The 14,469-nt window shown below is 40.7% G+C and overlaps 1 protein-coding gene across 1 annotated transcript in view; it reads right to left on the reverse strand.

Annotated features, from left to right (window-relative positions):
- pex13 (peroxisomal biogenesis factor 13) overlaps positions 1-9,062 on the reverse strand; it is a 9,422-nt gene extending 360 nt beyond the window's left edge. The window contains exons 1-4 of the mRNA XM_061745615.1: positions 8,766-9,062; positions 5,238-6,025; positions 2,495-2,617; positions 1-903 (exon numbers count right to left, since the gene is read on the reverse strand). The exon at positions 1-903 is cut by the window's left edge and continues 360 nt beyond it. Of these exons, the coding sequence (XP_061601599.1) occupies positions 578-903; positions 2,495-2,617; positions 5,238-6,025; positions 8,766-8,839 (1,311 nt within the window). The 5' untranslated portion in view covers positions 8,840-9,062 and the 3' untranslated portion in view covers positions 1-577. The remainder of the gene's footprint in view (positions 904-2,494; positions 2,618-5,237; positions 6,026-8,765) is intronic.
- Positions 9,063-14,469: the final 5,407 nt, after the last annotated feature.

Here is a 14,469-nt window from a genome sequence, read left to right on the forward strand (position 1 = left end):
AACACGACAGAGGATTACGTTTGCATCGATGATCTGAATCAGGAACTACTCTTGATGCGGTTCGTCGCGTTACGGCCCAAACGCCGACCGCCAGCTGATCAAACTCAAGCTCCTGTGTTGACGATTGCAAATAAGAACTGACTCACTGCAAAAACTCAAAATCTTACCAGGAATATTTGTCTTATTTCTAGTTAAAATGTCCCATTTTTTGTCAAAAAATCTCATTACACTTAAAACAAGACTGAGTCATCACCAGAAAAATAACTTATTTGACAATTTTCACCTGTTTCAAGTAAATTTTCACTTGAAATAAGGAAATAAGATTTATCTTCTCATTACAAGCAAAAAAATCTTGTTCCACTGACAGATTTTTCTACTTATTTTAAGGGAAAATCTACTTGAAACAGGTGAAAATGGTTGTTTTTTCCAGTGATGAGTCTTGTTTTAAGTGTAATGAGATTTTTTTTGACTAAAAATTAGACATTTTAACTAGAAATAGGACAAATATTCTTGTTAAGATTTTGAGTTTTTGCAGTGCTGAACTAGTTGCTGATATGATAAAATGCAAGGACAGGCGTCACAGGTCGGTCTTCTCGGGGACGTTAAGCGCTGCGGTGGAGCTGAAGGGAGCCGGCGCTTCTCTGAAGGCAGATTCCAGCGTCTGCTCCGTGGGGAGCGTAGCGGAGGCGTCTCTCAGGTCCGGAGCTGAACTCTGGGCTGGACCCGGCTGTGTTGTCCGGGAGACCGCTGGGTTCTCCTCCGTGACCTGGGCGAGCCTCTCCATCTCCGCGTGCCTCCGGCCTCTCCTCTTCCCCAGGACCTTCACGTAGTTGGCCGGGACGAGTCCGGAGGTCTGACCATCGACGCTGGCGAGCAGCCAGCCGCGAACCCGGGGCTGTTGCTCTGGACACAGGAGAGGAGGAGGTTAGATTAGGCAAGTCCCAATCCAATCACGTTGTTTCAGGCTACGTTTACACCAAACCGGGTATTTACAAAAACAGATATTTCCCCCTTTACGTTTTGAATAATACCATCATTTACACGAACCCGCATAAATACGCTGTTACGGTGCTATGAGCAGCCAAACCTACAGGGGGCAGTGTAACGAGAAGCATAAAGTCATGCTAGCCAATCAGAATCGTGGAAAAAAACTTCAACAAATGACACGAGTAACTTCCAGTTACTTCCAAGATGAACGAGAGTCTGTCGTTTGGAGTGACAGAGAAGTGGAGTTACTTTTAAGTGTGACTTTAGAATATAAAACAGGTAAAATACAAGAAAATATTGACGGTGGCCAAACAAATTGTAAACACAGGTCGTACTCATGACGCTGGTGACGTTTCTGTCGCATAATCTGACGTTCTGAAGCCTAAATGTCCGTTTCCCTCTGTTTACAAGCAAACGTGAAAACTGAGTTTTTTGCAAATCTCTTTGGCCAGAGTTTTCAGAAATTATCGTTTTTGGTTACTTTGAGCTTCGTTTTCGTGTAAACGAACGCCCAAAACGCATGAAAACACCACTGTTTTTGCTACATGTAAATGGGGCTTCAGACTTGATTGGAATTAGATGTTGCATCCCGATCAGGGATCGGATATATATATATTTTTTTTGATTATTTTGATGCAAACAGACGATGGAAAAAATGCTAAACAGCCAGAAAAGGACCGTAAGAAGTAAGAGTTACTGGCCTTACTTTACGACTAGGCCTGTGTTGAAAAAAAATTCGATTTTCCGATTCTAAATTGATTCTCATATTAATTCCTAAAGATCAAGTTTTTTTTTTCATCATTACATTACAACTTTTGGTATTTTTTTTGTTTATGCCCAAAAAAGGAATGTTTTGTTGGACACGAGAATAACTGGTGCCATGTTTTTGCCTAAATATGTTTAAAAGTATGAAAACATTAAAGTTTTCAGTTATAATTGCATAAATTGTCTATATTTCATTACTCTATATACCGTCTTGGGGTACATTTGCATAAAATGCTAAAAACCAAATTCTCAAAAATTAAAAACCAAAAAACCAAAAACTGCTTTCAGAAACATCGTGGGGCAGAATTACCAAACAGATCCAGGGCAGCAAACAGAGACGGAAGAAATCGCTTTCATTTTTTCCCATTTATGAGAATTTGGTTTTTCGCATTTTGTGCAAATGTAACCCCAAGACAGTATATAAAGCAAAGAAATATAGACAATTTATACAATTATAACTGAAAACTTTAATATTTTCATACCTTTTAACATATTCAAAGGCAAAAACATGGCATTAGTTATGCTCGTGTCCAACAAAACATTCCTTTTTTGGGCATAAACAAAAAAATACCAAAAGTTGTAATGTAATGATGGAGAAAAAAAATAAAATAAAACATTTTAAAAAAAAATTGATCTTTAGGAATTCATATGAGAATCGATTTAGAATCTGAAAATCGATCTTTTCAACACATGCCTAGTGAGGACGGATAATAACGTCCCGCTGAGGCCGGTTAGCTCTCACCTTTGGGAGCGAGGTTCAGCAAGTCTCCAGCGCGGACGGAAACCTCCTCCTCAGAAGCGGCGGAGAAATCGTACTCAGCTCGAGCCACAACGTGGTCATCTTCCCCGCTGGCCCAGTTAGTCACTAAACAGAGACACAGTTTATTAATTTACCAATAAGAGTAAAAGAAGTACAAGCAAAGAAGTTTCTCATCAAGTTATCCAGGTCATCATAATTCTAAAAACTTGAATAAAAGACAACTTACAACAAGTGAACAAGTGTTCAAGTTATTTTGATAGGAATATTAGATGAGAGTAAAAAAACTAAGATGAAACAAACTTTATTTGTAACAGCGTATCTTTTCATTGATGTTTACTGGAACTAACTGAGACAACAAACGGACGTTGGTGACGCCGCCACTGCTACAATGAAGCAGCAGCTCTGGACTCTGCTACTGAAACAAACTGAAATTCCCAGTAAATGTCAGCACTGTGAGTCGTGATCCCTTAAAACGCTCCACGCCCAACTCATCTGTCAGAATCAGTGAACATCAGAGCGTTTATCCTTCACATCTGTACTGCACACTATTGTTCACAATTCTTGCATAAGTCATAAGTGTGTTTTTGATCGTTAACTCCTTTACACTGCCAACATTTTTGACTGAACTTTGAACTTAAGTAGTCGGCCTGTGTGCCAGTATGATATGTAAACTACGGCAGACCTGAGACCTGGCTGAAAAAGTGAGAAGCAGAGCAATAATAAACTCCAATATTTTAACTTTTCCACCAAACTGGTTCTGGTTCTGGTTCTGGTTCTGTTCCAGGTCTGAGTTTGGATCCAGGCTTTCTGTTTCCACTGACAAAGAACTGGCTCGGAGTCAGAAGAACTGGTTCCAAGGTAGCACCAACTCTTTGCTGGACTAGAGGAAAGAACCGCTTACATAAGCGGAGGGGGCAGAGTTATTAAGACCAACGGCAGCAAGACTGGGAGACAGAGACATTTTCAAATAAGAATTAATCTGGATGCAGCAAAGCATCATGGGAGGAGGAGGAGACAACCTGTCTTTTATGGTGCTTTTCCACTAGTACCTAGTAGACACGACTTACCCCGGTTTTGCGCTTTTCTACCAGGGGTCTAACGTGCCGAGTTGATACTTTTCTGTATCTGTTCTGCCGAGGTTCTAAGCGGCTGAGTCGGGCTGTGATGTCATCACACTACAGGCCACCGATTGGTCGGGGGGTTGGAGTCAGACGTTTGAGTCCGAAGGCGGAAATCAGCGAAAGAGCGACTCGCGGCTTCTTCATTTTATTCGACCAGTAATGGCAGCGCAAACGTCTGTTTGGTGATCCAACTCTGAGGTGCAGATGTTCATAAACCTGGTGCTGAGGAGAGAATTAAAAAGGGATCTAGACGGGCGATAAGGAACGACCAGATCTACCAGGAGCTCTGTCTCTTCATAGCTGCTCGCGCCTCCAACGGACTTTTCAGCAGCGCAGAGACAAACTAAATTTTTAAAAAAGCGTTGCCGCTTGAAGTTTCTCTCACTCTCATTTTTTAACTTGATATCGAACACAAGCCACAGACCCAGCAGCACATCTATCATCTCCTCCAGGTTCTACATCTTTAGTGTTGTTGTCTTCTCCATTTAGATACACAATCAAATACGTCACAGCAGCTTCGCTCCAACCTCCTACTTCTGATCTGGGAGTCTAAAAAGTAACGAGGGCAAGGCGAGTCAAGTGGCACTGAGTAGGTACTAGTGTAAAAGCGCCATTAGAGATGTGTCCACGGAGGAGCTACGTGGACCAAGTCCTATTAGAGCAAATACCTTGTTGTTGCTTCAACTTTCACACAAACGCAGCAACGTAACTGACGTTTGCAGCGACGTAATGACGTAGCTCCCCTTAGCACCCGAGCTGTGAAAAAACAAACCGGTTCTCAGCTGGTTCCAAGTTGAACGAGTTGTGAACCAGAACCAGCACTGGAACCGGTTTGGTGGAAAAGGGGTACAGGTACTAGGGATGGGCGGTGTGGACTAAAAAATGTACCACGATTATTTCTGGCATTTATCCCGATAACGATAAAAAAATACAAATTCAACTCCATCTGTTTAACTATGAATCTATCTCGCTCTCAGATCCGCCATGTTTGTCATCAACGGGAATTTATCTATCTATCTATCTTTCTTTCTCTTTCTTTTTTTCTTTCCTTCCTTCCTTCCTTCCTTCCTTCCTTCCTTCCTTCCTTCCTTCCTTCCTTCCTTCCTTCCTTCCTTCCTTCCTTCCTTCCTTCCTTCTTTCCTCCTGCTCTTTCCTTCCTTCTTCCCTTCCTCTTTCCTTCCTTCCTTCCTTCCTTCCTTCCTTCCTTCCTTCCTTCCTTCCTTCCTTCCTTCCTTCCTTCCTTCCTTCCTTCCTTCCTTCTTTCCTCCTGCTCTTTCCTTCCTTCTTCCCTTCCTTCCTTCCTTCCTTCCTTCCTTCCTTCCTTCCTTCCTTCCTTCCTTCCTTCCTTCCTTCCTTCCTTCCTTCCTTCCTTCCTTCCTTCCTTCCTTCCTTCCTTCCTTCCTTCCTTCCTTCCTTCCGTGAAAGGTAAAATATCGCCCATTCCTAACAGGTACTGGCTACAAAAGTGAGTCAGTCTCCATTGACCTCCATCTTAAACCAAGGAAGATGTTGCATGAAGATAACTGGAATGTGAAGAGTCTCCTAAGAAAGTGAAGCTCCTCCATCAGCATGTGAAAGCACAAAATAATAAACGTCAGCCTTACTATTTTCTTCGGGGCCGGAGCTGGAACTGAGCAGCTTCCAGATGAGGTAGGGTCCGCCCAGCACCACGGCGAAGAACAGGATGATGGGCCAGGACTTGACGCTCTGGTCCTCCGGTCCCGCTCCGAACTCTCTGGACGCCGCAGCACCGACAGCGTCGCCCGTGCTGTCGGCCCACAAGTCCTCCACGTCGGCGTCGGAGCCGCCCCGCCGCAGCAGCCGCTTCAGCCGCCGGTACAGGTACCGCAGCGTCCGCACCAGGGCGAACGCCGACAGCACCCTGGTGAGGTGGGCGCGCAGCCGCGTCAGGTGGTTGGCCACGTCCAGCACGGCGCGGAAGCTGTTGTAGACGGCGGAGAAGGTGGCGTCCAGCATCATGCTGACCGACGCGAACGCCTGCACGATGCTCTCGATGGACTGGAAGGCCCCGCGGCTGCTCTCCTCCGCCTGCTGCACGAAGCGGCTGGGGGCGACTTCCTCGCTGGCGGGGAGGCGGCCGTAGCCGCCGAGGCCGCCACCGTAGCCGCCGCTGTAGCCGCCTCCGTAGCTGCCACCGTAGCCACCGTAGCCGCCGAGGCCGCCGCCGTAGCTGTACGGGCTGTAGCCGCCGTACGCAGAGCTCCCGTAGGGGCCGTAGGACGAGCCCATGGAGCCGTAGGACGGACGGTAGGACGACTGCAGGGCGCGGGGAGGAACCGGGGGAGCAACCGGGGGAGCCACCCGGGTCAGGACCGGAGGACGGCTCGGGGTCAGGTTCGGGAGGCCTGCAGCCAGGCCGAAGTCTGTCGACCTGTGAGAAACCAGGACCAGAACCAGGATTAAAATTTACCTATATGACTAAAATCAATGACTGCGTTTACATGCGGTCAATAACCCTTTTAAAACCCGAATATTAGCAATAACCCGGTTTTGCACGGCCATGTAAACACCAATAACCCCTTTGAATAACCGGAATTTGCTCATATTCCGGTTTTTAAAAACCCGAATATGACCCCTGGGTTACTCCTTTTCTAACCTGAATATTTGGTCATGTAAACGCCTAACGGAATATCCCCATCAAACGGAACATGAATCTGTTTTCTGCGCATGTTTTTTTCGCAAGGAATCTTGGTCTTTTGAGTCCAGGAAGTTCTTATAAACATGGAGAAACACAAGACCAGGAGGAGACTAATCACTTCATAAATGTAATGAAAGATATGAACATTTTGGCATTTGTAGACGGTAGAAAGTACCGGGATAGCCAGATTTACAAAAGGGTGAGCGAAAAGTTGCGCGAAGCAGAATTTGTACGAACGCCAGACCAGATCAAGCACCGCTGGAAGACGCTGAAAAAGCCGAACTACAGGGCCAAGAAACTAAACGACTTCTACTGGGCTGTTGATTATCCGCCGTGCTGCTGTTATTGTTGTTTTGGATTTGGATACAGGAAGAAGCGGAAATGACGGGAATTGCATCATGACGTTCTCCATGCGTCTCTGGTTTGATCGGATATCCCGAATGATTAATCACCATGTATACAGGGATAACCCTGTTTGCTCACGCATGTAAACGGAATATTCCGAATGTTTCAGTAACCGGAATATTAGCAATAACCCGAATTTTGACTGCATGTAAACGTAGTCAATATCTTCACTAGCTTTGTTCAAAAATCATTCTTTAGTTAAGATCAGAAACACTTCTGGAGTTGTTAAATTGCACTTCTTTTTATGCAATTACATCCTACATCTTCATCATTTTTCCTATCTTTCAATAATTCAGTATTGTTTTTCTTTTTCATGTTAAATTGTCTTTTTCTGTTTTATATTATGTATTTTTATATTGTATTTTTGCTTTGAAGTCAGCTGCTACTACTGCTGTTGTTATATTTGTTTTATAAAGGGGAGGCATTTTCATAAGCCTTTTTGGCTTCCACCACTCCTGCAAAATGCTAAATTTGACCATTGTTTTTACTGTTTATACAGGCTGTTTTATGTGCAAATAAACTAAACTAAAACTAAACTAAACTAGGCTGGGAGGAGCTTCAACTAAAACTAAACATATTCATTAGTATATACCAAAATCATTTCTGAAAGCAGTAAAAGATAATTTTATATAAAATTGCTCTCATTTATAAAAATTGATCTGATTATTAATGAAGGATTATGGATTAAATGATCACTCAGCAAAGATTGCAACAAATATTGGTAGTTTTATGGTATACAAGAAACAGTAGTGAACATTAAACCGATATAAACTAATTATATATATATAAATATATATATATATATATATATATATATATATATATATATATATATACATACATACATACATACACATATATACAAATCAGGGGTGGTCAAAAATATCGATATGGCAATATATCGCGATACTTTTCCAGCAGATTTTATATCGATATACAAAATTTGAATATCAATTTTTTTTTTTTTTATACTTTTTATCCCCGATTGTTTTCCCATTATATCACCCAGTGCTCCTACCTTAGTGACAGTCCTGGGCATTGCCACTCTCTACCAACCCTGGGAGGGCCCTGCACTGAGCTCAGGTTTTATTTCACGTTTTATTTCATTTTATAATTTATAACACAATTGCCTGTCCTTAAAAAATGAAAAATAATGGACAGAGGTTTATTTATTTATGGATTTATATCTATACTGACTGATCACTGTGCCTGTCCTTGGTTTTAGTACCCATCTTTCTTGTGTTTATTATCATTTGCCACATAATTAAAGCAACCTCATACTAAATTTAATGTTAATTTCATATGATGTAAATAATATGAAAAACATATACAAATAAGTTGTAACTTTAGCTTGTATAGTTATAATAAAACATTGTTTTGACTCAGTTTGTCCCATGGATTGTCACTATAATCTGATGAACGTGCAACTCGGATTTTAAGATCCATAAAGCTTTTTACAGTTTTCAGCAAACTTTATATATCGCAAAATTTGGATATCGCAATATCGTATCGTATCGTGACTCAGGTATCGTGATGTGTATTGTATCGTGAGGTCCTTGGCAATACCCACCCCTAATACAAATACATATATATACACATACACATATATATATATATATATATATATATATATATATTGCTCCCATTTATAAAGACTGATCTGATTATTGATTAATGATTATTGATTAAATGATCACTGAAGCGCCATCAAAGATTACAACAAATATTGGGTAGTTTTATGGTAAACAAGAAGCCGTAGTGAACATTAAATTATATAAACTCGACATTTAATGCAATAGAAGCTGTTAAATACCAATAAATATAAATATTTATATAGATTAACATTTATTGGAGTCACCAGGGCCTCGTTCAGCTGAAGTTATACCAAATCCAACCATACCACCCCTTGTAACAGCTTATTCTGTGATATTCACATGCAATAAGTGATTTAATTACAATTAAAACCAGCTTGTGGGGAAATGTTTAACTTTGTTGATGTTTTAGCTTTAGCTTTGGCCTAGTAGCCGCTGTAAACAGTAGAAATAAACCTGCTTAAGCTGTTATTTACCTGTAGTTTACAGGCGTGCTCATGGCCCCCGGGATTCTCCTTTCCCATGGCTTCGGTGGAGGTTGAGAATCCATCCTAAAATAAATGTTTAAAAGTAAAAACACTAAAGAAACTGTTCAGCGTTCAGCTGCTCTCCCGGTGCGTTCACGGCCCCCTCGTAAATTCCTTCATCTAAAATTGCAAGTCGTATGTTGATGATCGACTTCAAACAAAAACTTTTCATAACTTTCATAACTTAGACACAATGAATCACTTATCATCGTGTGATTAATGTTGGCACTAGATTTATAAACAACATCGATATAATGAAAAGTCATTATCACATCAGACCAGATAAATCGATCCGCAGGAAACTGTCGTTACGTAAATATCGAATATCAAAACATTTTTGATATGTGTTGCCATTATCATTCGTAATTTTATTTTTAGATTCTATTTTATTTTTTATTCTTCTTTATTCTCCTAAAAATGTCTTTAACAACTACAACACAGCAACTTGATTACTTCAGCCTTGTACAGCCTGATGTTTTTACATGCAGTGTTCACTTGTGGCCAGCAGAGGGAGCTGTAACTCATAAATTACTAGTGTGATTCATTCTTGGTAATATTTAGAGAAGGGAAATACCCTCACTTTGTTCTATGCTTTACCTAAACAACGAACAGAGGTTTATTTGCATTTTAAATTCCTACAGTTTTTATCTAAAAAAATAAAATACCACTCTAAAGAAAGAGGCCAAATACATCATTTAAAATATGGCAATATGCCAAATATGGCATGAGGAAGTGAAAATATTTATTTATTTTTTATTTTTTTCTGGTGTTTTTTTTTTTTAATTGAAAAATATCTTTATATACAAAAAACAGGGCATCAAACTTTATCCAAATGCTTCAAGGAACAGGTGCATTTGAGAGAAAACAGAAGGAAAAGAAAATAAATAAAATGAAAAGGAAAATAATGAAAGAGGCTAGTAGGGCTTATCCAATAAATTATATTCAACAATTATGTTCAAAAGTTGTATTGCATTTCTTTTTGTCATGAGTTTAAGGGGCTTTAGAAAAGTGAAGGAATTCGTTATGGAAAACACAAAATCGTTCGATATTATTTACTGTATCAGAAAGTCAGCATTGTTTATTGTCCATTGAAGGTCCAAAAATAATAGCTTTTCGTGAGAAATCCTACAGATCAAAAACCTTTGGGTGAAGCCAGTCATGTATATCCTGCCAAAGGGGATTAAAATATATGCATTCAAAAAATAAATGATCAGTGGTTTCACATTCATCACAAAATACAGTTATTAGTTTCAATACCAAATCGCTGTCGCAACAAATCACTGGATGGGTTTACACCATTTCAGGTTTTAAAATTGAGTTCTTTTGCTTTGGGAGTAATTTTACTGTAAGTATTTTGTTCGTAACATGGTGATGATATGTTTGGGGTAAAACTGTAAGATTGAATTTCTGTAGGACACCGAGGGGTATGAAATGAAATTAAACGTATTTCTAATTAATTTGTTTGGAATTTTAACCTCATTAAAGCCACAACCACCAACCAAAAGTTGTGGAACATGAGGATTGATAGGAGTAGGATTAGTTAAACACCTTTTATCCAATTCAAAACAGATTTGGGGATGGCTTTGGTGATAGATAACAAATCACCACCGCTATCAACTAAATGAAGGACAGACCAAATATCTTTTTCCATCCAGTTCTTGTTGTACAACGATTTGTTCTTGACTGTGATATATCGATTGTTCGAGGAAGTGGAAATATGAAATGAAAATGGAAATTATTTGTCTATCAGGCAAAATAACACAATTTTGCTTTCTAATTCTCCTTCAGAGTAAACAAACAAGTTTATTTGTCAACACATGGCCGTTCGGCTACATCATATAAATTTGAAAGAGAGCGGATATAACTTGGAGATATTTCTAGGTTAGAAAATTAGATTAGATTAAATCTTTATTGTCAATGTTGTAAAACAACTAAATTAAGTGTCATCAGTCACAGAGGTGTATAAAGTACTTGAAAAAAGTAAAAGTAGAAATACCATAACCTTAGTAAAGGTTAAAGTCACCCATAAGAAAATGACTTGAGTAAAAGTCTTAAAGTAGCTCACATTAAATGTACTTAAGTATCAAAAGTATCTTGTGAAAAAATATACTCAAGTATCAAAAGTAAAAGTACAAGTATTTATAGTACGCATGAAAAGAAGCAACACAAATGATCCTTTCCTTGTTTTTTTGTGTTTCACTTTTAGGTGAATGAAATGTGGTATAGAATACAGCACCAAAAATAAACTGTCTTTCTTGCAAAATATAAATATCATTTGTAACCAGTAACGAGATGGCAAATGTCAAAGTAACAAAGTAAAAGTATATTTTTTTAACTTTCAAATGTGGTGAAGTAAAAGTAAAAGTCCTGATTAAGAAAAAACGCAAGTAAAGTACAAATCCTCAAAAAAACGACTTAAGTAGTGAAACAAAGTACATCTACTTCGTTACTACAGTATACACCTCTGATCAGTCAGTGCTAAAAGATAATTGGCCCGGTTTCCCAGATCAGTTAAGTAGTTCTTAACAGCGAAAGACTTCTTTCACAGGCTCCTTAAGAAGGTTTGAAAGAAGTCTTTCGCTGTTAAGAACTACTTAACTGATCTGGGAAACCGGGCCAATATAGATGAAAATGAAAAAATGATGGCTGGTTGGTTGGTGTCATAGATGTTCTGATATTTCTAGTAACGTGTGTGTGTGTGTGTGTGTGTGTGTGTGTGTGCGTGCGTGCGTGCGTGCGTGCGTGCGTGCGTGCGTGCGTGCGTGCGTGCGTGCGTGCGTGCGTGCGTGCGTGCGTGCGTGCGTGCGTGCGTGTGTGCGTGCGTGCGTGTGTGTGTTTGGCAGCTCTCAGAAACGTCAGTTAGGCCTGTACTACGGTTAGTTGGAGGCGGCTTGTCATCACACATGAGGAGAGCCGGCAGGGTAACGTAGGCCGGGATGTGCATGTGGTTTACGGAGGGAGTCCTGTGAAGTGTGACTGCGGGGGAAGTTGGGGGGTGCAGAGCCGCGGCCTTGGATCTCAAGAGGACGTACGACAGTCGATGACTGTGTCGTTGGCCGTGTAGGTGGATGAGGTTCAGACGTGACGCGTCAGGATCACCCAGAGGTGTCACTGTGTGGTCGGCGCGGCGGCGTAACGCAGCTTGAGATAATTACATTAGTTCGACGGGGTCTGGGGCGGTGAAAAATATTACATTTCTGCATGGAGTCACTGGAATGTCAGACTGTTGCAGTAAAAAGCTGTTTATGTATAAGTTGTGAGCAGCAGACATCCTCCAGGCACCAGCCCTGACCCAGACTCTCAGGCCCACGATGGGACTCCGATCCCGGGCACAGACTCCCAGCACGGCCCTGGAGCCGCTCAGCAACCAGGCTCACCCTCTGAACCTGGTGGACTCTAAAGCCCCCCCACCGACCGGCCACCTCAGTGAAAGAGCCGGCCTAAAGCCTGAATTATGGTTCTGCGTTAAATCGACGTGGACCCTACGGCGTAGCCTGAGTGCACCTCCCAAAAAATGTAACTACTCGTCGAGGCAACGCAGAGCCAACGCAGACCGAGAGGGCTGTGATTGGTTTGCTTGGTAGCAAAGTGAAGAGAAGTGTTTCCACATTGAAATAAAAACATTTTTAAAATCCATTATTTTTCTTCTTTTTTTCTATTGTTATTTGTTTATTTTTATGCTTTTTAATTGTATAAAATAGTAACTTGTGTAAAAGCATCGTGAAGCAGTAGTGAACATTCAGCGCTCTTTTCTTCGTGTGTATGTGATTTTTTGGGGGGGGGGTTGTTTTTTTGCACAATAGTTGTCCTTATCTCTTTGACTCACTCTGACCGGAAAAAAGCCGGAAGCTAAACAAAGTATCAACTAGCGCTCTGGGGGCGTCACGGCAACGGCGTAGGCTCTGCGTTGGTGTAACGCAGAACCTTAATTCAGGCTTAACCCTAACCCTAAACACCCAGACGCCCCTGGTACACTGGACGGGGCTATGACAGATTTTCAGACGCCCCTCGTAGCAGAGAAGATTTACGCAGAGTGAACAGGTACGACTGTCCAGACTAGACAGACTAGACATATCACAAATTTTAGATCTCTTAAGCCTGATTTATGGTTCTGCGTTAAACCAACGCAGAGCCTACGCCGTTGCCGTGACGCCGTCGTGAACCCTTCGGACTTCTCCGTCACTCCATTTCGCCGGGGTGCAGTACCCCCCCCCAGAGCGCTAGGGGGTTGCGTTCTTTTCCTGAATGGTTTATCGTCGTCTGTAGTTGATTCTTTGTTGTTTTTTTTACGGACTTCCTCAATGAGTCGCTCCTCGACTTGGTCCATGTTGATAATGTTCTGTACAACAACAAGATGTTTGAAAATGGCGAGCATGGCGCAGCCTGGAACCGGAAATGCATTGCTACCAGGCAAACCAATCACAGGTCTGCTCTGGCTCCCGTAGACTTTATCATTGGCATGTCTTTGATTTTTTTTGTTTTTCTTGTCTGCATATATATTAATGGTTAATACCATGCTGGTAAGAACCCCTGGGAGGCAGAATCTTCGGTCGCAGGACTTAAAGGAGCCGTCTGTAAGAAATGGCCAAAACTGGTACTGCAGTCACTTTCAAAATATTGTTGAGCGGCGTGTACCCTCCCCCTCCTTCCCCCGACCAGAGGTTGCCAGGTAGGCCAGGTGTTCAGGCCAAAACAAAACATGACAACATAAACATCAGTTGAGGGCTGCAACTCCTCTTTTTAAACTGGAATATCTTGGCTTGAGTGCTGTTGTCAGTGACATATGTATTTGAAATGAACATGATTTTTAAATGTCTGTTGACATATCGGGGTCATTTTATGATTCGTTTTATTATTGCTCTTACATACAGCTCCTTTAATTTGATTGACTGTACCAAGGGTCTGCACCGGACAAGCTAGCAGGGCTTCCAGCTCTGCTGCCCCTCTGCTTGGAATGAGTTGCCGAAAATCTTAAAATTGAATAATCTGGTGTCACTTGATGCTTTTCAGGTTCTTGGAAGCAAGTACAACTGGCTGTAGATGCTTCGACTGCTGATTTTGTTTGTGATCTGCATATCTGATTTGTTTTTAACCGTTTTGTTATTATTTGCAACTTTGTGTTTGTGCTGCTGCCTGTCTTGGCCAGGACTCTCTTGTAAAAGAGATTTTTAATCTCAACAAGACTTTTTTTCCTGCTTAAATAAAGGTTATAATAATAATAATAATAATAATAATAATAACTAGAAGAAAAAAAAACTCAAGCACACAAAAACTATGTGCATCAAACTATACAGGACTGTCTCAGAAAATTAGAATATTGTGATTTTCTGTAATGCAATTAAAAAAACAAAAATGTCATACATTCTGGATTCATTACAAATCAACTGAAATATTTTTATTATTTTAAGCCTTTTATTATTTTAATATTGCTGATCATGGCTTACAGCTTAAGAAAACTCATCCTATCTCAAAAAATTAGAATATTCTGGGAATCTTAATCTTAAACTGTAAGCCATAATCAGCGATATTAAAATAATAAAAGGCTTGCAATATTTCAGTTGATTTGTAATGAATCCAGAATGTATGACACTTTTGTTTTTTTAATTGCATTACAGAAAATAAAGAACTTTATCACAGTATTCTAATTTTCTGA

The sequence above is a fragment of the Cololabis saira genome, chromosome 17, assembly GCF_033807715.1.
Source record: "Cololabis saira isolate AMF1-May2022 chromosome 17, fColSai1.1, whole genome shotgun sequence".
NCBI classification, from domain to species: Eukaryota; Metazoa; Chordata; class Actinopteri; order Beloniformes; family Belonidae; genus Cololabis; species Cololabis saira.